This window comes from Scylla paramamosain, chromosome 10 (assembly GCF_035594125.1).
Source record: "Scylla paramamosain isolate STU-SP2022 chromosome 10, ASM3559412v1, whole genome shotgun sequence".
Classification (NCBI taxonomy): Eukaryota; Metazoa; Arthropoda; class Malacostraca; order Decapoda; family Portunidae; genus Scylla; species Scylla paramamosain.
The window spans coordinates 27,669,432-27,696,931 of record NC_087160.1 but is presented as its reverse complement, the minus strand read 5'-3'; the positions used below and the strand labels follow the sequence as shown (position 1 = coordinate 27,696,931).

Below are 27,500 nucleotides of genomic sequence, written 5' to 3'. Positions count from 1 at the left end.
GAAAGAGGGAGCAACAACTTAATTTTTAGAAGGCATGTGTCTTATGAACTTACTATTCTTGTATCTGTCTTTCCCTTTTGCCCAAAGCCTATCTTTCTTTTGGGAGTGACAGCTGCTCCAAGCATTACTGCAGCCTTTTGCCACCCATGTGATGGCTGCTTCTGATCTTCCTATTTTCCTTCCTGTCTTACAATTGGGGTGTTCACAATGGGCTGAGTTGCCAGTGATTGTTGGTTGTTTTAATGCAGGACTTGGTATAGGCTCCCACAGTTCTCTGGAGATGCACATTCTAAAGTTACCTCTTGTGATACATCTTGATGCCCTGTACCTATATGTTACAAAACATTAATCACATGTTCATGCTAAGAGTATCTATGTAATTTGGTGATGCACACTTTGCTTTACAGAAGATACTATAAGCTAAATGCTTGCAACTAGGTTCTCACTGTTTTCACATTTATTTCTAGTCTTCTGCTACATATTTTGTTTGAGACATTTGTCCATTGGTTTCTGCAGAGACTAATGTTTTATCTGGCAAATCCCTGAAAAGAATCAGACAAGTATTACTTGTGCTGCATGGATATTGTGATGACCAAAACCATGCTGAGGTGAAAGGACCTGCCAGTATCAGATACACTGACTTCTCCAAAACACCAAAAAAAAACATGAGGCAGGAGATGTAAGTTTGTGGTACTATCGTAAGATCTTGGTCTACTTTGTATATATGTGCTGTGGTTGATTGTATGAACATATCACAAAAGAAGAATTAAGGTGTGAGAGAATGGGTTGTATTTCTAAAGAAGAAAGCAGTAACTCAGAGAAAATGTTGGGAGACATGATGTAAACAGACAAGCGGCAACTAGAGAAAATGTTGGGAGACGTGATGTAAACAGACAAGCAGCAACTGAGGGAAGATGTTGGAATATACACTGTCACCATACAGTTTTCACAGTGTCATGCTAAGATTTGGCATCAAAACATGATTGTTTTTCATATGTGCCAGGATTTATAAAGTTGTATGTTAATTATATAACTTGAATGGCTAAACTAAACATATATATAGAGGAAAAATCCCTACAATGCGGACAGTATTGTAGTATAAGCATTCATCCCAAGGTGATGATGTATTCCACGCCTGAAATAATGTGTGCAGTATTTAGGTCATATTGTCATATTTCTTGCTCTCTACTTGATGATGGTGGCTAAAAATGTTCCCAATATTTTATTAGTTTGATGACACAAATGATGTAAAGATGTTTTTCCAGCATACTGAGTTTTATGTGTAAAAATTAAGTCAGCTGGTGAATCTGGCTGTTTTTCCAGCGCATTGCAAATGCCCCAGTTACTGAGACAACAGACCATCGAAGCTTTTGTTTATGGACACACTGTCATGTTTACATTTCGTCTTTTTTTTTTTCACTAAAACTATGTTCAAGGCATATGTATTAGCTATATTATAAAATGTAAATGGATATTATGGTTAGACTTAGGTCCCATCCCCAAGCTGTCCCATTTCATAGATGCAATTAAAAATATTTTGATAACCAGAGAAGTCTGAAGTGCACAACCCATTCAATCCCAGTAATTTTAGATGAGGGATTCTCAACCTGTATGTGTGTGTGTGTGTGTGTGTGTGTGTGTGTATATATATATATATATATATATATATATATATATATATATATATATATATATATATATATATATATATATATATATATATATATATATAAATTGTGTGTGTGTGTGTGTGTGTGTGTGTGTGTGTGTGTGTGTGTGTGTGTGTGTGTGTGTGTGTGTGTGTGTGTGTATGTACAGTAAAACCTCCCTAAACCGAACATGAATGAGCCGAATATCAGATTACCTGAACGCCCTTATGGCAACTATGAGTGACAAGTAAAAGTACACTAGTAGTGCAGTGCATAATGTTATGTTAGCTCTTATGTGACCAGTGTGTTGTGTACAGTTAAGTGAGCTTTTAAGTGAACACTAAGTGTATAGTTGCGTAATGTTAGGTGAACTAAGTGACCAAATCAGACCAGGTAGCCTGGGTAACCCAAGTCACCTGAGTGGTCCAACTGAACGGTTTTGAATGCCTCCCAGGATACTGTAAACAAATCATCGATGTTGCCATGGAAACAGCGTCATTCTACACAACTTTGTACCAGTAATCATATGGCTAACACTTATCCACTTGGTGATTGTATTGCAGAGCACTTGCTGTTCTTGGCAATGAGGTTCTTGGCGAAGGTGCTTTATTAATATCATTCATTACCCATCCCATTTTCTTTATTTTCATTCTCTTATATATTCAAGACTCAGTACTTTACTTAGTAGTGCATATTATTGCATGTATGCGGACAGTATTGTAGTCATTTGCAATAAATGAGCAAGTATAACACCAATATAAGTATGGTTGGGCAGCCATTTTTGTTGTGACATCAACAGAGCACAGAGCACACCACCTCCTTGGTTTGGGTAACCTGAGTTACCTGAGCAGGCAACCCGTGCTGCACAAAGAGAGCGTTCAGTTGAGAATTGGGCGTCCCAGGTAACCTGAGCTGCCCAACTTTATGCACCCTGCTTGGTGCGTTGTGTACAGTGTGTAATAACAAAATATGCTGTAAATATCTATCTTGGGGCTTATAATGTGCTTATAATGTGCTAACAAATATGCTGTAAATAACAATAAACGTATATGTTTATGTTCATAGAAATTGGCCAGACATATATTATCAGATAAACTGAAGTTTCAGATAAATTATCAGCCACCTCACCCCATATAGTTTGGTTTATGGAGGTTTTACTGTATATATATTTATACACACACACACACACACACACACACACACACACACACACACACACACACACACACACACACACACAGTAGTATCTTGGTTCACGACTAATTTTGTATATGAGCAGTTTGTAAGATGAGCATAATTAGCAAGCAAGCAAAATTGCTTTAGCATACCAGTATAATTTGTAAAGCAAACCAAAAAGACACAGTGGTTCTTCTCTCCTACACACAATGTGTGTTGTCTGGCCCAACCCTTCTTTTTGAGACATGTTTTACTTTGTATCGCTTCTTAGGTTGTCCACTCCTTGCTTCTGTTGTTTCTTGCACAGCTTTTCCACCATAACACTGCTTCCTCAGTCCTTTTTCCTAACTCTATCAAAAACATTTTAGCATAATATTTCATAATTTTTCTGGAGTTAGCTTGTGTCCATATAGCCTCTCTGTTGTCTAATAGCCTCCTATGCCATTCCTTCTCCCTAAAGATGACTATTACTGCTGTCACAAGCTGGCTTCTTTGATCATTGTACTTGCCACACTTCACTATCAGGTCTTCAATGGTATTCACTCCCTCACAGATCCTGCAGCTTTGTTGCCCATTCCATTCCATGTTTCTCTAGCAGTGTCAGCATCTTCACTGTCATACTGTGCTTTTCTACATTATTTTGTAACTGTTTTTACATTATTGTGACAACTAAAACTATGGCCTGCATTGTGAAGAAGCTTTCAAAGGAAGGTGCTAAGAAGGAAATGATTATGGTTAAGATGAAGGAAATTATTGAAAAGCATGAACAAGGTGTCTACGTGGTCATTGTTTGTTGTTTTTAATATGAGACTAATTTATGTACACAATAGTTTTAAAAATTACTTTTATGTGAATGTTTCTTGGTTGATGGAATGGACTGGATGTGTTTCTATTAACTCTTATGAGGAAATTTGATTCACAAGCAAATTGGACTACAAACCCTTACCAGGAACAGATTTTACTCACAATCCAAGGTTCTGCTATATATATATGTACAGATATATGTGTATATGTGCAAAGTCAGGCCAGGTAAAATATAGCTGGGTTAAGATTGCCTTAGGGGAGGCCTAATCATGCAGCATTAGCATGATGCCACTATCATTAACAAACTACACTAATAGAACTGATCCATTTAGGCAATAGTTTTATTGATGAAAAGTTGTTTGTAGGAGTGTGCTATAATAGAATAATCAAAGCTGTTATAACACAAGCTATGCCATAGTATATACATATATGTTAAAAACCTTCTAAATTATTAGATCTTTTGATATTAATGATAACACAAAATTAGTTCAAAGATTTGTACTCTTTTTATACTCTGAAAAAGCAAAAATAGTATATAATGTTTTTTTTTATGTGCCTTGAAAAATGTGTGTACATACCTTGTATAATATGTATGTTTGATTTTCATTATCAGTGATACTTTTTAAATTCTATTTTCTAGTTGTTGGTTATCTGAAATTGGTGACAGTGGTACTTTTATCATTGTTTTTTCCAGACTTTTTTCAATTTTTATTATTATTATTTGTCCAGGATTCAGGTGATAGCAATTACAAATATGATGTAAAAGTTTCAGACCAAGTGACTCTTGGAATGTCTGAGTATTCTGCAAACAGTGTCTTTTATTTTTGCTTGTTATATTATGATTTATTAGCATTATATCTTTATATCTTTATTTCATACCATTGACAAAAACTTTAATAGCAACCATCCTTAGGACATGTGCATGGTATCTCATTAATATTTTGTTTTTATTAGTTTTCATCTATTCTAACAAAAAATTTAATGTAACTTTCCACTTTCTTTATGTTGACCTTGTATACCCTTTACAAATCTGTTAATGGAAATTCCACTTACCTTTAAATATCTTCTCTTCCTCTTAGTTTTTCCAACATTTATGGTGGCATTTAAGACGCCCCTCCATATAACCATATCCTGAAGAACACTGGGCATAAAGAGAAATGTGGCTGTTTAAGTAATCTTGCACCTGAGCATTTGCCATGTGTTGCTGTGAAAACATTACCTTGATTACAAGGTTGAAAAGCTACCTTCAAAGATGTTGCAAATAACGCAAGCACAATTCTCTGTACCAAAAGTTTGTGTGTATATTTCTCAAGCTTTTTTGCCTTTCTCGTCCCTGTCTAAGAGTAACTTTGAAAACCTGTATATTTTCCAGCATAAAGTGTGATTGCTTGTCAGCATGAATTGCACCATGTACCCCTAAGTGCTGACACCCACACATAAAAAGAATTTTAAAAATCCATCTGGCTCAGAGCTCTCCTTTGTGTCCCTCCCTTCTTTCATCCATCCAAACCTCACACCAATCCAATCCGTCTTGCCTGCTGTCTCTTGTGCCTAAATGTTGCTCGTCACTAACCCAACAATTCCTTCCCTCTTTCAGCAACCTGGCAAACTTAATCTTAAGGCCTATGGCAACGTGACTGATGCAATTGGCAAATTAAACCTCAAAGATGCCGGCCTCCTACACTCTAAACTAACAAAAGGGGGTTCCGTGCACGCACCCCTTGCCACCCCTGAGAATATGGACCTTGGCCCAGATTACGCTGCTGTGAGTACACTCATGAGCCCCTACTTCGTCCCCAGTTCACCCCCAGTATTCCCTCTTTATCCTTGCCATCCCTCCCCTCCATCTTCACCTTTGTGTGTTATCCTCTGTTCTTGCCTTTTCAGCTGTGTTTTTATGGTTTAGCTTAGTATTACTTCTTGCGTATAATGTACTCTTATTTTATTTTCATCTTGTTTTAGGTAGAATCTCATCTCACTGACAAAACACATGTCAAATTTTTACTTATTTTGGTTAGTTTTTGTCACATACATAACAGCACAATCTAAGTTTGATTTTACATATTTTGCAATATAGGAGTAATTATTTTATTTATTAGAAAACCTGGAATAGTGACATTGAAAAGTCTTTTTGTGTGTATGTGTGCTCAAGGGCTTAACAAGTGACTGATTTATACAACTGTTGCATTTTTTGTCTGCCATACCATTTTCTTGAAAGATCTTTCTTCTGCCAAGAAAAGTTCCCCTTGGAAAAAGAAGTAAGATATGATCTTAAATAATGAGAGAATGTGGTCAATAAATAAGTTCATTCTATTCATAATTACAATATTCTGTGTATGTAACTTGTGTAAGAGCTTATTTGATGGTTTACATAACCTGACATTAGAGGTTAGACTTCGGAAGCTAAGATATACCAACATTGAATAATACTTCTGAATATCATTTCATAGCATGAAATGTATGTAATATTATGTTTGATGAGAAGACCGTACTATTTTTGTTTTACTTACGACTTACCAGCTGATACATCTAAAATGGTGCAGCTGATGTTTTGGTGTTGAATGGGCAGTGTACTGCTGCTAACACCAATATTACTACATGCTTTGAGTGCAAAAACATATCTCAGATGACTTTATACCTTAAGTTCTCTGTCTATTTAAGAAGTGTCCATACACACTGTGAATATGTGTGTGTGTGTGTGTGTCTATATATATATATATATATATATATATATATATATATATATATATATATATATATATATATATATATATATATATATATATATATATATATATATATATATATATATATATATATATATATATATATATATATATATATATGAATTACCAGTAAGTATGACCTATTATATATTGTTACCTTGAAAGAAAGAGTTGTTTTGTGGTGTAGTACCAATCATCACTTTGTTTACATGTGCGAAGATATCTGGGGTTTGATTTTAGAGCCTCTGTTGCCATAGACTTACCACAAACCACTGCCTTAATGCTGGACCTTGGCCTCATAGGACACAGGCTCATTTCCTGAGACTTTTTTTTGGAAAAAGGTGCATCTTATGAGCCATCAAATACAGTATATATATATATATATATATATATATATATATATATATATATATATATATATATATATATATATATATATATATATATATATATATATTGGAACCTCGGTTCTTGAACTTAATTTGTTCCTGAATGCCATTCAAAATCTGAAATATTCAGAAACAAACTATTTTTCCTATAGGAATCAATGTAAAATGGATTAATCCGTTCCCAGACATCTGCACACCCTGTCTTAGCAGCTTATGATGAATGCCCTCTCTGCCAAGATGGCTGCTCCACATCTCCAGCTCAAGAACTATTTATCCAAAAAGGATGTATTGAATGAACTTAGTGGCACATAATTCATCAGAAGATACTGTTTAGATAGTGCAGGCATTCTCTTTATCACTGATCTAGTGAGGGAAGCCTTACAGAGTGATACAGAGAGGAGCAACCCACTTACTGCCAAAATTAAAGTGATCATAGCACTTAGATATTTTGCTGCTGAGAAAAGCTACTGGGAAAATGTAATTGTGCAGTTGTGGGTTATCGAGAGAGCCACAGGTGGCTTGAGATTACTCCTTAGCACCAAAAGTTTTGTTTACATTGAGGCTCTTCAATGGGATCACATTTAACTTATTTCAAAGATTGAATTATTGTATTATAAAATTTATAAATTAGTAATAAATGGCAGCTTTTGCTTTGTTTATTTTTTTAGCATTTGAAATCAAGTAACTTTGTTCAAGAAACAAATTATGGTTCAACAATCGAAGCAATCAAAGTTCAAAATTTTATTTGAAAAGGGAGATGTCTAGTAACTGAGGTTCCACTAATATATATATATATATATATATATATATATATATTTACCAATCAAACAAATATGTAGTGATAAATGACCATTACAATACGAGTATATGGATCATTGATAAGAATGGCAAAAGAAGTGGAGTTAACAGTGATGACAAAAATAGTAGCAAAAAAAAAAAAAAGAAATAGTGGGAAGAAAAAGCTGAAATAGTGAATGTGCAAATTGAGGATATAAAGGAGGTATACAGACTATAATAAAAAAAAAAAAAAAAATTGTGCAACACCTAGAATAAGCATTTGAATTAAGGAAGAATATGAAAAAAGTAGGAAACTGAAATGGGAAGTAAATTAAGACTAATTGTTTTGAGACCTCATTTGTAAGGTAGTAAAATAGGAAACACTTGAAGGAAGAAGAAACAAAAATGCTTGGAGAGAAAGACTGTTGAAGCTGACAAAGGACAATGTGACTCAAAGAGGTAATTGAAAATACAGCATAAAGATGAGAAAATAAACCAAAAAGACTAGTACCGTACTGCTACTGTTAGGCACAACCCTGTCACTACACCTCTTGTAGTTTACCTCAATAGAGCTAACATACACAATAAAGACTCAAGTTGTCTTTGCCCCTATACGAAAGTAAACCAACAAAACACTCCTACCACTGTGGGTCTAGGTGCACTGCAGGTAAAAGGAAATCTCTCATGAAGCTGCAGCTCCTTCAGCCTTGATTGTCCAGGAATGTCACTATAGATTGAGGGTGAGGGCAGCCAACTGTTGATGAGGTTTTGAGTCTGGCAGAGAAGGAGCAGGGGTGTTCTCGCTCAGGGGTGGGAACCCTCAATGATGGGAATTACAAGCTCAAGCTGGAGTGGATATGTGGAACTGGATAGGGAGCTTGAAGTATGGCTGATGAGGCAGTTGGCAACAAAGTGGCTGCTGAGTGCTGGTGGTTATCAACTCTGCCAGCTGCCACATCACAACCAACCTCACCCTTCCTGACACTGGAGGTACATTGTAAAGATGGGTTCGCACTTGGCAGTTCGCTGCTGAATTGCCAGCCACTGCAAGCTGCAATGGCCTGCCTGCTAGATTCTTGGTGACTCGCAGTAGGGATTGCCAGCCATGCCAACAAGACCGACAGGTTGGTCTTGTCCAGCTGCATGCTGCTTTGTTTACATTGTGTCCTCGGGAAGAGTCGTGGAAGATGTGGTGTCTGGAGGCTGAAAAGTTGATGCTGGAGCTAGTGAGGGACCAACATCATCTCTGGGATCCGACACACGTTTTGTGTGTGTATATATATATATATATATATATATATATATATATATATATATATATATATATATATATATATATATATATATATATATATAAAATCAAGTAGTAATTGCTGCAGATGGAGCCAAGTTCTTAATAATTACCACTCTTCCTTACCTGTTGCTAGATAGCTCAACATAAGTGTCAGGCATTCACCAGGTGTCACTGCATCCCAAATGTGGGTATCTTTCTTCTTGATAAGGGGAGTCACAAGCTGCAGGAGACCATGGTACTGCTCCCTGTTGAGGAGTATCCACTGTCTAATGATGGTGTTTGGGTCTTCCACACTCAACTCAAGCAAAAGAGTGTGGTAGACACTCCTTTCTTCTCTTTATTCAGCCAGGGACATGTCCACAGGCATCTTCTTTTCTGTTATGGTTTCCAGTACGCCAAAAGAAATGCAAATATCACTTCAGCATCATCACTTGAGGAAGACATCTTGCTGAGTTGCTGTTTGTTTATATTAATTTTCTGCCAGCCAGCCACCTCTTTCCAGCTGCCTGTGTGAACATACATCCAGCTGGAAGGATGTATTGCCAGGTATTGTCAGCTTGTACCAGGTGGCAATTCAGCAGCGAATTGCCAAGTGTGAACTCAACTTAATAGTTCTCAAGCTAAATAAGTAAAATTTAGGATCATAGTACTGTTACTAGTGACAGATCCTTGGAAGTGTAATGAAAGAACATTTTATCAGTGAATGGCTTGTCCTTCAGATTCTTGTCTTTCATCACCCAGCAGTGGGATTCAAGCATCTTTGGAAGCAGTTATAATGGAAAATGTTTTGCTCTAAACATCGTTTTTTTTAGCACTAACAAAAGGAATTAGTCTTGTTTAGATAAGATAAATGTATGCATAGAGTAACCATATTTTAGAAATAGAGACTGAAAAAAATTGTCAAACCATTTAAGAATAAATCATGTAAAAGGAATAGGGAAAATTGTGGAAAATGTTTGAAAATCTTCCAAAGAAATTTAATTGGGGATTCTAAAAAGTGAGTGATATACAGTAAAAGTACAATATTTTTCCAGAAATACATGATAAGTACATATACATATAGCTTTGCATAAGAACGGGAAAAACAGGAAAATAGGAACAGTTCAACACCTGATGTGTACAAAGAAGAAAACGGATATAACGTGAAAAAATTCATAGATTGGCACAAAAATAAAAGTATAAGTTGGCTAGAAATATATGTTTGAATAAGAAAGATAAGGAATACCAAAAGGATATAGCTGGTAAATGTAATGAAGAACTTGTGCTATTCCATAGATATCTCCATAGAAAAATCAAAGATAAAGTACTTAAAGTGAAAGATGGTAAGGAAATACATTTTCCAGTGGAGGGAAAAGAAATAATCATGTAGAGTGAGTGCCATGTACATTAACAAACAGGCTGAAGTGTACAAGGTCGTTTATAGTGGAACAGTGCACAGCCATCCCCAAGAACACACAGAGCTGATTGAGTGTGGGATGCTGCCAGATGGCTTACAAAGTAGGGAAAAAACTCATACAGATTGACTGACTCTGGGATGCTGCCAGATGGCTTACAAAGTAGAGGAAAACTCCTACAAAGACTGTCAAACTGCTCAGCCACACCTTGGGCCAGACATGGTGACAGCAGGTCACCCATGGTCAAGTACTGTCTGAGAAAAGACAATAATAATAATAATGATAACAGGAGTGTGTGACAGGCAAACGTGATATAAATGTGTGTGTGTGTGTGTAAATGTGTAATTCGTGCTTAGCTGTAAGGCATGAAACAGTAACACATCAGAGCATGGTATTCAGCCACTTAGAATCTGCATAGGGGATGTCAGAGAGAGAGAGAGAGAGAAAAAAAAAGGAAAAGAAAGCAAGGGGAAAAAAGGGGAAAAATGTGCCTAATCCAATCAGAAAGGCAGAAAAACATGTTACATACTGGCCACTCACATGGCTCACAGAAGCCATGACATCAAAACAGCAAATCACAGACAGAACAACAATGTGACATCAAGTGCCTTAAACAAAGAGGATGATGTCATTTATCTAACAAAGGGCAGCAAAAATTGAAAAAAAGAATTACAGTGCATAGGCAAAAGGAAAACAAGATATAAAAGACATACACCAGGTACTACACAGATACCATAACATCATTAGTAGAACTGCAGCCCAAAGCTGTAAATAGTAGGGTGGATGACAGGGGAAGACAGAGGTGATGATACTGCCTAGTAGAGTACTAAAAGCTGATAGGAAATAGCAGATGTAGAGGATCATAAGCTGACAGGACAGGACATACAGGAAAGAAAGCCTGACAAGAAATTCACAGTAACAACAGGAGTGGGTGACCAAGGAATGCCAGTGATGAACAACACTGGCTAAGGCAGTGTAGCAGGCTGATAAGGGCAGGCAGGTAAGAAAACCTGACCAGAGGTCCAGAAGCAGCAGCAGGAAACACTGTAATAGTGCAGGACCCAGCAGCTGGGAGGGAAACAGCAGGTGTGAGGTGGTCGGGTGCCACACTATGAACAAAGACTGTGAGTGAGTGGTGTTGCAGGCAGTCTGCACCAGTCCCACCACAGAAAAGTCTCTCTGGAACTCAACAACAGCATTACAAGTGTCTTGAAGGGCACTGACTTACACTGTTGCTACCAAGTGTTCCAGTGTAGGGAACAGAAACATGATGGTGTAGGGTGCCACATATATTAGCAAACAAGCCGGACTGTATGGGGCAGCATGTTGTAGAATGGCATGCAGCTGTCCAAGAGAAGGTACAGGGCCGACTGACTACAGGGCACTACTAGATATGATAAAAAAGTGAGTAAAACACTTGTGCAGAGATTATCTCATACACAAAGACTCTTAACCCCTAAAGGACCAGTGGTGGTGATGATTTTCATCCCACTAAGACTGGTTCATCAGCACTAAATGGCAAAAATAGCCTGTATTCACACTTAGCCTGCAAAGAAAAACCAAATGAAAGACTTTATACTCACATATCAAGTCCTCCTCTTTCTAACAATGCCATCCAGAAGTCTCTATGTGCAGTGGTTATAGAGAGACAGTGAGTTGAAGAGAGGCTTTTGTAGGAAGTGAGTTACTTGTCTGCCATGCGTCCATTTTGCCTGACTGGATTTGGCTGAAAATGGGTGCTCTGAGCTCTCTTCACATATGCTAAACAGTTTTATTGAGTTCCTGCCCTATTGCACTCTCAGATGTTTAGCAAGTGGTCAAGTGTTAGCGGGTAATACATGTGTTGAGGTGTGAGGGCAGGAGGGAGTGGGCAGGAAATCAGAGTCATCAGAATCACTCAGTGTGTTTGCCCATGGTGAGAGCAGGGCAGAAACTGAGAGATGAGCCTAATTGGCTCACAGGCAGTATTACCAGTGACAAAAAGTAGCTAAATTTAGCATAAAAATTGCAAAGCATTTATAATCACTTCTAGGCCTAGCCTGGTAAAGCAGTTATTGTTGCCTCTTGTCTTTTAGGGGTTAAAGAGATCAGTGAAATATTAAGCAAAAATTTTCATCAGACCATCCATAAGAACTAATACTAAACAATTAAGGACATTTGTACTATTGTTGGTTTATTAGTTGAGTTATCCTAGTCCATTCTCATGAAGGAACTCAACATGAGGCAGACTACTGCATGACACAGGACAAGACAGTATCAACTGACTGTGTCAGGAGGTCTCAAGGACCATTGTGTCACTCAAAACTTTTCCAAAGTCATCGCTAGTGATGAAAGATGGGTCTCAACTATGACCTGAAACCAAGCAGTGGTCATCTCAGTTGAAGAGTTCAAGCTCTCTCTCAAATTAATTATCCGGTCTGTTTATCTGTTTCTTTGACATGGAGGAAATAATACACATGGAGTTTCTCCTTGAAGATCAGATGATGAACTAGATTTTTTATATTCTCCCTGAAGTATTTGAATGAGATTCAGACATGCTATATGCAAAGAAATGGCTTCTGCATTATGACTGTGCCATTCCACACTGCTGTATCTAGTAGCTCTTAACCAAAAGCAATATGACAGTGTTTCCCTGATATAGCCCTCTGTGACTTTTTCTATTTCCAAAATTGTGGCTTTGATTGAAGGAGCAGCAATTTGATGCTGTCCAGGAGATTCACATGGAAACAGGACATGCTAAACAGTTTCTCTCAGATTCCCAGAGGTGCTTCCAACAATGGAAAAAATCACTAGATTTATATCAACTCTCAAGGGAGATCACTTTGAAGGGGATGGCAGTGATTAGAGCTTAAGATAAACCTAAATTTCTTTTTAAAGACAGTTGGGCACTGTTGGATGACATCTAGTTAGAAAGTTCTATATACAGTGGTACCTCATGATTCAAACTTAATTGGTTCTTTTGGGCTGACATCTAGTTAGAAAGTTCTATATACAGTGGTACCTCATGATTTGAACTTAATTGGTTCTTTTGGGTTGTTCAAATTGGGAAGCAATTCGTCCCATTCAAATTAATGTAAAAAAAAAAAGATAATCCATTCCAGGTACAAAAATCCCCCCCTTTTTTTTTGTTTTACATTTTTATGGATTTATGTTGTGCCCTAAACATAGAATTGAATGAAAATAACCTGAATTATAGAAAATACAGTAAAAGAAAATTTGAAGTACTGTATATTTTGGCGTACAAGATGACACATGAATAATCAAAAAAAAGATGCAAAAAACTGTCCCATGTGTCAGATACAAAAAATAATGACCTTGAAGTTTTGCACAAAATACCCTTGTAAATAAACACCAACCTCAAAGTGATGAGTCATCAAAAGTTCCTGCCATCTCCAGTCTTGAAAACAGTTGTTCTAGTCTACACAATTTTTATTTTGTACTAAAATTCTCTCTCTCTCTCTCTCTCTCTCTCTCTCTCTCTCTCTCTCTCTCTCTCTCTCTCTCTCTCTCTCTCTCTCTCTGAAAGTAAAAACAATCCTGAGAATTGCTAAAGAGAATGAAACTGATAGAGAATGAAAAGGGAATTATATGAGGGTGAGAAGGAATGAGAAAGGCTAAAGCAAAAATGAGAGAATGAAAAGGGGGGGAAAGAGAGAGGGAGTATCATTCCCTTGTCCCTTGTCTCTGATAGATATAGGCAAGGGGAGGTGCTTGGGAAGGAGGGTTGAGACCAGATGAAAGAGGAAGGGAGAGGAAAGGAACAGTGGGAGGAAGGGGCATATGGGGAAGGAGAGTAGTACATGAGACAAGGAAGTGGAAGGGAGAGAGAGAGAGAGAGAGAGAGAGAGAGAGAGAGAGAGAGAGAGAGAGAGAGAGAGAGAGAGAGAGAGAGAATATGGGAAGGGAAGGGAAGAGGGGAAGAAAGGGGGACTGACCAAGTGGCGTCACTTGAATGGGTGTTTGTGTTCAAATTGGAGGACCGTGCTTGAATTGGTGGACAAAATTTGTTCACCAGCCCTGGTTGAATTGAGAGTTGTTGAAATTGAAGGACATTCAAATCATGAGGTATGACTGTATGTATTTTGGAAAAAGAAAGCACATGTAACAAACTTAATGAGCTATACTCATGAATGATTGATGTAACATCACCAAAGAGAGAGAGGGCTTGATGGATTGTGTATATTTGAATTAGAAAATGCATTCAGTAAGGTTACCTGTGTAAAGCTGTCTTGGGAATTACAAAATGTAAGAGAACTTAATTGGAAGATCAAAACTTAGGTGAAAAGTTACGTGGAAGAAAGATGAATGAGGATTGTGGAAAAAGATGAAAAATCTGAATGGAGAAGGATAAAAAAAAATGAAGGATCAAGTATTAATACTTTTCTTGATTTACCTGTATAATAATGAGTAGTAAAAGGTTACATAAATCTGTTTGCAGATAATGCTAAATTTTTAAGAAAAGTTACAATGCTTGTGAAATCCTTCTAATAGTTCTGAATAAGATAATGAATGGAGCAAGAAATGAGAAATGGAATTCAATATGTGCAAGTAATGGAAATGGAAAGAGTTAAGAAAAACCTAAATGGATATATAAGATAGGAAATGAAGAAATAGCAAAGATACATGAAGGAAAGACTCAAGAGTGATAATATGGGACTGTCTGTAGTCAGAAAAGTATATTGTGGACATGTTTAGACACACTGGATCTTGACAAATATCAGAATCACATTTTGCTACTGCTTACTTTTTACTCTCACTTAAAAGATGATTCTTTGTCAGTCAGACAAATAAATATCTTTTATCTTTTAGTATAGACTATATTCTAATCTTATTTTATTATACAAATAAAGCTTTAATGAGAAAGATAATTACTGCAATCATATAAAAAATGGAGTGTGCTGCAGCTGTGTGGTTCATATATAGAAATAACCATTTGGCTGCACTGAAAAGGATACAGAGAATAACAAGAAATAAATTTAACAACACAAGAGCAAAAGAGAGTAAGAGATGACAGGAAGTTTATAAATTACTGAATAGAATGGAAGGAGATTATTGTTGAGATAAAAGAAGAGGATGTAGATAGACAAGAGAACAAACAAAAATCAAGAAAACAGAGGTGTCTGAATAACATGAAAAAATTGCTCCCCTCACAAAAATAAAAAGATTTGAATAAAGTTGAACAGTTACTGAAAATTTGACTCTGGATAGACACATTGATAAAATTACTGGAGAGGTGATGAATTTGTTAAAAAGAGTAAGAATGGCATTCTCACATTTGGACAAAGGAATGATAAAAAAAGTTGTTGATTTCCATGATAAGACCAAGATTGGAATATGTGGCAGTGGTGTGGTCTCTGCATACAAGGAGGAATATTATAAAATTGGAAAGAGTACAAAGAGCAGTCACTAAGATGGATCTGGAGTTGAGTAAGTCGACCTATAAAGAGAGATTAAGAATGTTGGAAATTCCTACCCTTGAAAAATAGGAGAGAGAGAAGAGATTTAATATGGTATGGAGAATGTGGACAAAGAATGTTTTATAAGTTTAGAAGTGTGAACAAATGGAATGAACTCAGTGAAGACATTGTCAATGCCAAAACTGTCCATGCTTTTAAGATCAAACTGGATAGATATAGATACTATGAGATTATTCCCTTCCCATAAACCACAACTAGGTAAATACAACTAGATAAATATACACACACACACACACACACACACACACACACACACACACACACACACATCTTAAGGGCTAAATTGAAAATCATCTTTAGGCACTGTGCTAGTATTGGAAGAAAGGAGAGATCCTCAACAACCATCCTTGAATGTGGGTCAGATTTGCAAATCCATCTTGATGTTCCCTCATGGGAGCCTGACAGCAGAACTTGTTTCTAGCATTGTATGAAGATGAAAATCTAGACTTGAGGACCTTAACTTGAGTTTTGTCAGCATCAGGTCCAATCAGCTGCTCAGAACACATGCAGGCATGGCACATATTGGTGAGGAAGTTCTGCAGTTAGCCATTAATGCTAGGAACATCCTCACACAGTGTGGTTCCTCAGGATCTTCTCTCCTTTAGAAAACTGGAGGCAAAGGTATGAGGCAATGCTTGTGTATATATAACTGAAGAGATGTCAGCTTGCTATATAAATGGATAAACAAATTAATGAAAATTTATTAACTCTTCAAGTTAGCAGACAATTCATCTGAAAAGGTACTAGTTAGTGGCTGAGCAGTAATTGAGTGATGTTTAATGACTGCTTACAAAACAACATAGAGACAATGCCTTATCTATTTGTTGTTCTGAGTAAATACACATGTGTATACTCATAATTTTTAGTGCAGCATAATGGTGTTATTAGCTAAATTGAGTGTTTATTATACTGAAAATACTTCTAACAGATAAGTATTTATGTACTGTGCAAGCATTATATAATTGGCAGATAAGGTTAACTAAAAACCTAATTATATTTTTTTGGGGGAAAAAGGAATTTTGTTAAAGCTTTGAATAAAAACAAGCACTTTATTAGCCATCAAATATGGTAAAACATATAATAAGATTACTTGGGTTAGCTTTATATAGGTTTATTCATAAGGGAACAAGAACTCCAAGGCTTGTGGATGGTAGTTACTGAGGTCCAGTGCATCTGTGACCTGACAGTGTGGTTCAGGTTTTCAATTGCAGAACTTTCTTTCATTTAAAATTTTGCAAATTTTCCTTTGTAATTTGCTCTTTCAGATGTAATTGTGCTACTAGGGCATTTGTTGTTGATTATCTTGCAGTTTCTCACCCACAAGTTGGCTCTTTTAATAATATTATATTTGGGACCCTGATGTTTTATTATTATTATTATTATTATTATTATTATTATTATTATTATTATTATTATTTTTATTATTATTATATTTTTTATTTATTTATTTATATATTTATTTATTTATTTATTTTTTACCACACATTGTCTGTACCTTACCTCTGTTTGAGAGAATGTGGCTCACCATATAACCTGTGAAAGAAAATACTGTGCTTATTATCTAAACCTTATGGGTTTGGAAAGATACATATTTTTTCCTTGACTGCAAGGTTTTTAATATCAGCAAGGCATTCCTGAACAGTTAGTAAACTACTGGGAGGTCTTGTTATATGAGCATTCATTATATGAGAAACCGATGATACGAGATGCATAAATTAGGGACTGTTTTCTTCATATGAGCGCAAAAATCTGATGCTTTGAGCTTCTATTACAAAGTTTAAATGTGCACCTTCCTGCTCCTTCACGCTAACACATGTAGGCTGCATGGTGATGTACAATGATTTAGATATGCAGAGACAAGTTAGTAAGTGGTGGAAGACAACCACACAACTCTCCCTTGTCCCCTACCCACCATTCACCCACCACCAGTCCTCTTTTAAACTGAACGTGGTTTCTCTCAGTCTCCCACCCTTATGGCCTTACTGTTTGTTATTACACTCATATTGCTTGCAAGCATATTTAGAATACAGTACAAGCACAGTGTACAGTGGTTTATGTGACTGATCAGTGCTTGGATATGTTACAGTGTTACTGCTGGCGTGTTCTTTCATTTGCTGTCTTTGGTGTGGTGTTGTGTGTGACTGACCATGTGGTTTATAGATTGTGCCTTATTTTGCCTGTTGAGTGCCTTTCAAGTGGCCATTAAATTCCAGTGCAAGTCCTAGCAGTAAGGCTAAGCAAGCTAGAGTATCAATAACACTCACAAAGAAGGTAGAAATTGTTAAGGGGCACAGGAGTGGTTAGCAAGTTACCATCCCTGATGCATTAACTAAGCACTGGTGAATGTTATGCTCATTTTATGTTTAGTTAGGTAATATGAAACGTTCTTTGTATGCTGTTTTCTCTTTCAGGTTGTTTTACTAACAGTTCTGTAATATAGATACACTTGTTGTGTTTGGTATTGTGCATTTTAGCCTGAAAACTTACCTTTGACAAAGGTCACAGAACCTAACCCCTTTCTCCTGTTAGTTATGTGTTTCATTATATGAGAATTTGCTATATGAGTAGTTCAAATGGAACCAAACTTCTTGTATTATTGAGACCTTCTTGTACATGTTTCTATCATTGTGAGATTTTCTAGCTGCCAGCCAAGCATTACTTTCAGAACTCATTTGTATCAAACAATGCATAAAATTCAATATGGGTACATCATGTCAGAACAAAAGTATACACATAAGTGGCTCCCAAATGGAATTGATATTGAAAATAGTTCCTAGAATAATATGGAATAATATGGGTATAGATATATTGTGCTTGCTGATAACATTCATAGATCATAGATGCACATACCTTGTCAGTTACGCTGTTGCCATCTTCCTTTCATTTCGTAAATATCAGATGTTTGTGCCACACTGGCATGTGTCCTACTGGCCAGATGGTTTGGCACATGCCAATGCTAATTTTCACACTGATAGTTATTAGAATTCCTGATATGTATGTAATAATCTTTGGAGTTCTAAGTATCAGTGGCTTCCTACACAAACACCTGATATGTGCCAAATAAGACAAGAATGGCAATAATATGGCTGATGACATATTTACTTCTGTGATTACCAGTGTGCACAATACAGCTAGGCTCACATTACTGTTGTTTATAAAATACAAGAGAAAGAAAGTGATAGAAAACATTAGTACACTGTCAGCTTCATTTTGGAGTGGTTGAAGCTTGACCCTTTGTTGCAGGCAGCCACTCATGTGTGCGTGTGCATACATGTAGTTGGATGTATATGTGTATATTCGTCTGTCTTTATATATATATATATATATATATATATATATATATATATATATATATATATATATATATATATATATATATATATATATATATATATATATATATATATATATACACACACACACACACACACACAGATAGATAAGTAGATAGATATAGAGATTATATAAATACTGTGTATGTACATATGTGTGCATATATATATATATATATATATATATATATATATATATATATATATATATATATATATATATATATATAGTGTATGTGTGTGCATATGTGTATACATACAGATACACAAGTCGTCATTAACATGCAATATTCCTATTCAAGTTGCATCTAATGCAGGGGATCAGTTTGCTTCCAAGTCATACTCTTAATGTGGGAAACTGAAAGCCGAACACAGGAATGAGCTGCAAGAAGCTGCAGTGAAGTCCATTACACAGAGTAGGGTAACACCAACATTGGGATAGTGATTGCATTGCCAACTGCCATCATCCACAATGACATGAGTTTAGTGAGGAGAAGGACAGACTGTAGCTGCCACTGCCACAGTTGCACACAGTGATGTGAGTTTAGTGAGAAGGGTAGACTGCAGCTGCCATTGCTGCTGCCATACACAGTGATGTGAGTTTAGGGAGAAGGCAAGCTGCAGCCACCACTGCTGCTGCAGCAGCTGCCATCCACAATGATATTCACGATGACTATTCAACAGCTGTGTGTGTAAAAAATGGCTCATCATGGTTCTTTAATAATTGTTACTGTACTATACCAGTTTTTATTCATTATCCTTTTGATGTTTTATGAACTATGTTCATATGCTCCCAACTTAGAAAGGTGTTAAGATCCAAAATGGCTGTTTGTAACCTGTTATTTTGTAAATATTAAGGATGTACAGTAATGCAGTAAAAAGTCAGAAAGCATTGTTTTGAGAAAATTAGTGTTAAAGGTTTGAATACTTAGTATTTTATTGCTTTTTCTTTCCAAATCTTAGTTTTAAAAAACTGCAGATTTACATCAGTACTTTCACATTAAGGCATTCAATGAGAGCATTCACATTAGGGCTGTAGATGCTATATAATGCCAGAAATTCTAGTTCTTGATATGTTGTTGTGGACTTTCTAGAAAGCTCACATTTCATTTTTTTTTTTTCACAAAAATATGTAAAAAAATTTATAACTCATTTCAGGTATATATAATGCCTTACAATGTGCTTACAAAATAGTTATAAAATTGATTTGTAGGATCTGTAATGTGGACTTTATACAACAAAGAATTAATATTTATTGAGTTCATGCATATCTAAATAATTCTTTATTTGTACTTCTATTCAAGTAGTCATCTGCTGTTTCTCTATTTTCTTTTTCTTTTTCTTATTAACTTTACTGGTGACCACTGGAAGTATTTAGATAGAAGTATCAATAAAGATATATCCATAGATATATTTAAACCTGATAAATATTCATCCCTTGTCATATATTGCCAACATTACAGATCCCACAAATCAACCTCAAACTATCTTGTTAGGTCATTATAAGGCAAAGGCAATGAGTTATAAAAATATGTACTTAATATTTTTGTGAATAAAAGTTTAATATTTGATTTCTGTAAAGTCCACAACACATCAAAAACTAAAATTTCTGGCAGCATGTAGCATCTACAGCCCTACTGTGAACACTTCTATTCCCTAAAAATAGTTATAAATATCACAAATTATTGTCCAAAGCAGAGTAAGTGCTTCTTTGTTGAACATTATGCATTCTGCTCTGTAATCATCTGTTGCTAAAAGTATCACTTAGATAGGCCAAATATATTTTTACCATATTCTGATGGTAAAATGCATGGACTCCACTGTTAAGATTTAGGATAATTAAAATGAATCAGTATTACTAACAGTTTACTAAATATTTATTCTTTTACTTTATACAAAATGTTAATAGGTTGTGTAAAAAAGTAATCGACAACCTTCACAAAAATAATTTTGAAATTAAGCTTTGTTGCAACATTGTTAATTTCTAGGGAAACAGCACCAAATACAAAGTACAAATGAATCAATCCAATTAAGATTTCACAGAAAAAAATAATTTTTCTTATCAGCACAAATAATTAGTAGTACTACAGAGGAAATGAGAAAGAATATGTAAGCTTATTACTGTACTGTAAATTAACATCCAGTTTGCTTAACAGGCGTTGTTTCATGCCTCAACAAAAATATATTTAAGTGTTCTCGATTCACAACTAAAATTTATTTTGGGTCAACATAACTTGTCAGTAGATCTTTGCTGTTGGAGTTTTCTGGCATGTTCATTCAGAACTCTCATCTTATTAGGGTCATTTTACATACTAACTCCTCAATTATATTTTCTTCTTTGTTGAAGATACTCCACTGGGTCAGTTTTCTAGAGTCGTAAGAAGTTCACTTGATATCTACACAGTCTTCTTCACAAAGTTACATAACTGATACTCCTCTCTGAAAGATGTAATAAAATCCAATTGTTCCTTTCTCAAATTTCATGTCTATCAGTATTTCTAGGTATGGCAAAATATCTACTTCCTCTTGTGACCTTGTTCTTTGGGTATTGATTTGTGAAATTTTGAAAAAAAAATTTTTCTTGCTAATATCAAAAACCTCCAGTCATTTGACAGAGGTTTTGATTCAATCTTTCAGGTTTTCAAAATCATAAATCTCTCCCTTTCGTTTCAATGTGGCCATGAATACCATCAGCAGCTATGAATGTATGACCTGTAGTTAAATACTTAAACTGATGCTGTTGACTTGATTTTGAGAATTGACTAAAATTACTATGGCATTATATAAACACCAGTTTTTATTCTATGCTGCACAGTTACCTATTTGCCCAGAGCACAAAACTCATTTCAGTCTCTTTCCTTCTTAATAAGAGATAGATGTGCATTAGCAACATGTTCTTTATTTCTTCCTACAGTCAACTCATGTCATAGCAGATCATAATGTTTGTCTCTTGCTGTAGAAATATTTTCTTCTTTCAATTCTTTTTCCTTCATGCTGGCAAGTGTTTCGCTAATTAAATGCAATAAGTTGAGGAGTGAATATGCAACTCCAGGTCTCTTATCATTGGCAGCTACAAGACTTTTCTGCATATCCATAACATAAATGCTTCTGGTAGAGTTTGAATCTCTTGATTTATCTTCATTGTAAGCTTGGTGAGCTTCTTGCACCTTATTAGTGTTTTCTTGTGAAGTGGATGGATACATACTATAATTTCATCTTTTAGTTTTCTGTATACACCAAATGTATCACAGACGTCTTTTTTAGGCCATGTCTGCATTGAGAGCAAGAAACTTTATATATAACAACCAGTGTAGGTGGCTGCACTGACAGCAGCCAGAGGATGGCATCCCCACAGGTTGAAAGGCGAGAAAGTGAGAAGGGTCAACAGTTTACTTTTCTCACCTGAAATGAGCAACATCACAGAGATGTTTCTCTATTAACTGGTGCATCTCATCTCAGAAACTGGATAGGCCATTTTGGTTGATAACATTATACTTGGCAATAATTGCAGATTAGTAAGAAGAAAAAGAAATTATGACAAGTTGAAGTCAAAACACTGCTCTAAAATATACAGTAAAATCCCTCTTATCCGGCATCAACGGGACCGCCGACATGCCGGATACTTGAATAGAAGTGAAATTATGTCCACAATCACCACCCTACACCCATGCATCTTACCATAACAAAGATCAGCTGATCGCCGTGCCGTGCGTCACCACCTGCACTGCCACCTCACACTCACCAACACACAGTTGTAGCATTGGGCCTGTAATTGTGAATCCTGATCTTTTCAAGCTGAACCACTCGTATAAAACTTTGTCCATCATTTTACCACGATGATACTGCAGTGTGTGATGATTTTCCAGGGCCTTTGGGATGTCGGTGGCTTTCATGTAATCCCGCAACTTTTTCGTTTGGGATTTAATGTCATAAATAGTTGATGAGCCCACACCATATTTCGCCATTAGTTGCTGTCTGCTTTCACCTCTCTCTAATCATCGACAAATGTCTACCTTCTGCTTAAGTGTAAGCACAACACGCTTCCTCTTTTCTACAACTTTAGGCATGATGAAGGCGTCAGGCGATAAACAGTGCACATGCAGGACTAAGTCACTGAGTAAACACAGTGCAGTGGGCCGCAGGTGGCGCGAAGCAGTGTGCTCTGGTAGCGAGGGGACAAAGTATGCCTCGCGTAGGAATTTTAATCGATTTTATTAGCACACATTGATTTTTTATTGATTTTAAGGCTCGGGGAAAAATGTGCTGGATACTCGAATGCCAGATGAGAGGGATTTTACTGTATATATATATATATATATATATATATATATATATATATATATATATATATATATATATATATATATATATATATATATATATATATATATATATATATATATATATATATTTTTTTTTTTTTTTTTTTTTTTTTTTTGTGCGTGTGTGTGTGTGTGTGTGTGTGTGTGTGTGTGTGTGTGTGTGTGTGTGTGTGTGTGTGTGTGTGTTCATGCACACACACTTCATTTTTGTTAAGTTGTAGATTGTAAGTGCTTATCAAACAAGAAACAAGTTAGTGTTGTTTAAAGGGATTGTTTTTTTATATCTATATTATAATGTGATGTTTGTGTTCAGAGAAGACTGTTTCATTATTTTATTTTTTTGCCATCTTGTGTGTAATTCACAGGTCACAATTGAAAGTATTTAATCTAAGCCATTCATTGACTATTTGGAATGTCTTCTTTTCTTGTTCATCAAGGAGGGAAGAAACAGAATGTATCATAGAGATGATACATTCTGTTTGGCTGATATGAAGACCAGTAATCTTGTCCACTTTTTTGTGTGCGTTGTTCATGTGTGGATACTTTCTGTGAAGGACGAGAAATATTCTACACTTTGCATGAGTATCATTCATTTTCACTTTAATTTTTTAGCTTGCTCGAAATCTTTCATAGATGTCTGCTCACATGTGCAATGAAGTACTATTACATAATAATTAATGTCTCCAAGGAAGGTTGATTACATCCATTGTTATAAGAAACACACAATTTTAGTTAGACTTAATATTTTAACATTGAATGTGTTTATGCTGGTTGTGTAGGTGTGGAGAGAGGTTGGTTAAGCATGATATTGGAAAGAAACAACAATAAGTGCTGCAGCTGGACAAAGTCGCCACTCATTCCTATTGAGCTTAGGCAAGACACGTTAGACAGTGTCCACATGTTTCCATCATGGTTTTTATCTCCTTTGTAAGAACTAGGAAATTATCTGAACAGCTCTTGGTATATTGGTATATTACATTGATTTACGAAATTCTAAAATTGTAGGTTAATGTTCTTGCACAGGTACTGTAATATGTGGCCTTTAGGTTTGTGATATGGATGACCTAGTCACAAACATGATGTTTATTTTTTGTTTAAACTTTAATGTGAAAATGCTGATGTATGAAATATGTACTAAGAAAAATGAAGTTGGCTGAGTATGTTACAGTTGCCCACTTTTCCTTAACATTCCTACAGTCTTAATAGAATGTAGAAAGTAAAATTTTTCAGGAATAGTATATACTTGTGTATTCTTATAGAATTAATATTATATGTGTTATCTATCAATCTGTCATTGCTGGTAATTGTTCCTTAAAACTTACAGAATGGTTTGATCATGACAAGTGTTAATTTTGTCCCCTATGAACCTTGTCTTTAGACATTCTCTCTCTCTCTCTGTCTCTCTCTCTCTCTCTCTCTCTCTCTCTCTCTCTCTCTCTCTCTCTCTCTCTCTCTCTCTCTCTCTCTCTCTCTCTCTCTCTCTCTCTCTCTCTCTCTCTCTCTCAGTTCAGAGAAAGCAATCCCCTTGTATCAAAACATTTATACTCGTATATATCTGCACAAATTATCTGGAGTGCTACATTCACCATCACCACTGCACAATGTATTCTTTCTTTTCTGCTTTGCTTGACATCCAAAGCTTTCATGCATCTTTCATTACTGTCACTATCCACTCATACCACTTATGCTATACATAGGTAACTCATTTTCACTTTACCATTTGTTTTATCTCCATACCTCACTTAGGTCATTTTAGTAGTGAACTATTTTTATTTAATTTTTTCATTTATTTATTTTTAATGTGAATGCTTTGTCTTTTTATTTTATACCTAAAAGATCCTACCACAATCTTTTGTTTGAAAACAGAGTCTCTCTCTCTCTCTCTCTCTCTCTCTCTCTCTCTCTCTCTCTCTCTCTCTCTCTCTCTCTCTCTCTCTCTCTCTCTCTCTCTCTCTCTCTCTCTCTCTCTCTCTCTCTCTCTCTCTCTCTCTCTCTCTCTCTCTCTCTCTCTCTCTCTCACACACACACACACACACACACACACACACACACACACACACACACACACACACACACACACACACACACCCTTTTGTACTTTTGTACTTACAGTACATGCTTGTCAAGGATAGAACAAGAGATTATTCTGTAATTAGTCATAAAGCCATAACACTCACTGCTTCATTCACTTTTTATGCTATACACATGCATATTTGTTAACTCCAGTCTTTATTTTTACCTATCTGCTTATTTTCACTTTCTACTTAAATCCTATTCTTTCTCTGATGTCTAAATAATGTCTTCTACAAACAGCATTATTCAACTTTATATGTATAATAAGTTGTATTCACCTTCACTTTAGCACTACGAATCCCTGCTTTGATTTTTTAGGTCTCACCATAATCTACCTCAGTAGAAAAGAAAAAAAAAACATTAAAACCTTTTATTTTTAAATAAGTTGGTGTTGATCCTAGCAAGCGTTGATATAAGGCTCCAAGAATTACAGGGGTCACCTGCTACTAACTACTTTGGACAAAATATGTCTCAAGTTCATATTCATTTGTAAATTAATAATTATAGGTAACTCTTGAAATGTAAGAGCATCCTGTTCTTATTTCCCTGAAAGGCAATATTCTCTGCTTATGGAAAGTTAATTTATAGTATTATCAGGATTTTGGATTTACAATCCATTGTTATATATATATATATATATATATATATATATATATATATATATATATATATATATATATATATATATATATATATATATATATAAGTTAATTTATAGTATTATCAGGATTTTGGATTTACAATCCATTGTTATATATATATATATATATATATATATATATATATATATATATATATATATATATATATATATATATATATATATATATATATATATATATATATATATATATATATATATATATATATATATAGTACACATCACACTTCTCGCTCCCTCATATACACCACCATATTTACACTGGGTATAAAGCAGGGAAAGGAATGATGTTGAATTACAATTGGCTCTCATTCTTTTGGTTCCTTTCACATTAAACCATGAGCAAGTATTTGGCAACCTAATCTTTTAGGTTATGCAATTTTAACCCCTAAAGGACCAGCATTGGTGGTGGTTTTTGTCCTGCTAGGAATATCCCTCCTCTGCTAAATGTCGAAAATAGCCTGTATTCACATACACCCAAGCTTAGCCTGCAGTGGAAAAGCGAATGAAATTGACTTTGTACTCATCATCATCTCCTTTCTAACATTGTCATCCAAAAGTCTATATGTGCAGTGGTTAAAGAGAGACAGCAAGTTGAAGAGGATAGACTTTTAGAGGGAGCGAGTCACTTGCCTACCGTGTGTCCATTTTGCTTGACTGGATATGGCTAGCACCAAATGAAAATGGGTGCTCCATGCTCTCTTCACGCATGCTAAACAGTTTACTAACACACACAGCAAATGATCAACTGCGAGTGAGTAATGCACATGGCATTGAGGTGTGGGGGTGATAGGGAGTGGGCAGCAAATCAGAGTTGCCAGAATCAGTCACTCCATTTGGACATGGTGAGAGTAGGGCAGAGACTGAGAGATAAGCATAACTAGCTAACAGTATTACCAATGACTGAACTACAAAAATTGACAAAATGTAGCTAAATTTAGCATAAAAGTCACAAAGCATTAATAATCACCTCCGGTTCTCACCTGGTAAGGCAGCTATAGCCACGCCCACTGGTCCTTTAGGGATTAGTGCAATTCATGGTTTTCAACTCAATATTTTGATGAGTACATACTTGAAAGTTATTTCCAAGCAAGATGTAAGAGCATACAATATAATTTTCTAGAAAGATAGTGGTTGGCCCTATATGGTTCTGAACATTTGTTTGTCTTGTATTTCTACTGTTGTATCTTTTTTATCCATATGTATGTCAGTTTGATATTTCTTAGATTTAGTCATTTTGCATTATTTCATAAAATATAGAAATCATTATTCTTGGATCATGGTCAGCTTAGTAAGCTGCTATTCAGTGAACAAAGGCACCACATACAAGCACATATGAAACCTTTCAAAATAATGATGAGGATGATTACAGGAAAGATTAACAAAGGACCATTAGCAGGTCAAGGATGCTGTACCGGGTCTGTAT

The 27,500-nt window shown here is 35.6% G+C and overlaps 1 protein-coding gene across 28 annotated transcripts in view; it reads left to right on the top strand.

Annotated features, from left to right (window-relative positions):
- The window catches only part of LOC135104468 (rho GTPase-activating protein 190-like), a 212,188-nt gene that overhangs the window by 150,186 nt on the left and 34,502 nt on the right, over window positions 1-27,500 (top strand). For 19 of the 28 annotated variants that reach the window (XM_064011954.1, XM_064011950.1, XM_064011951.1 and 16 more), the window contains 2 exons: window positions 5,227-5,394; window positions 27,471-27,500. The exon at window positions 27,471-27,500 is cut by the window's right edge and continues 103 nt beyond it. In XM_064011954.1, coding sequence (XP_063868024.1) covers window positions 5,227-5,394; window positions 27,471-27,500 — 198 coding nt within the window. The remainder of the gene's footprint in view (window positions 1-5,226; window positions 5,395-27,470) is intronic. The other 9 variants (XM_064011948.1, XM_064011963.1, XM_064011969.1 and 6 more) reach the window with 3 other exon arrangements.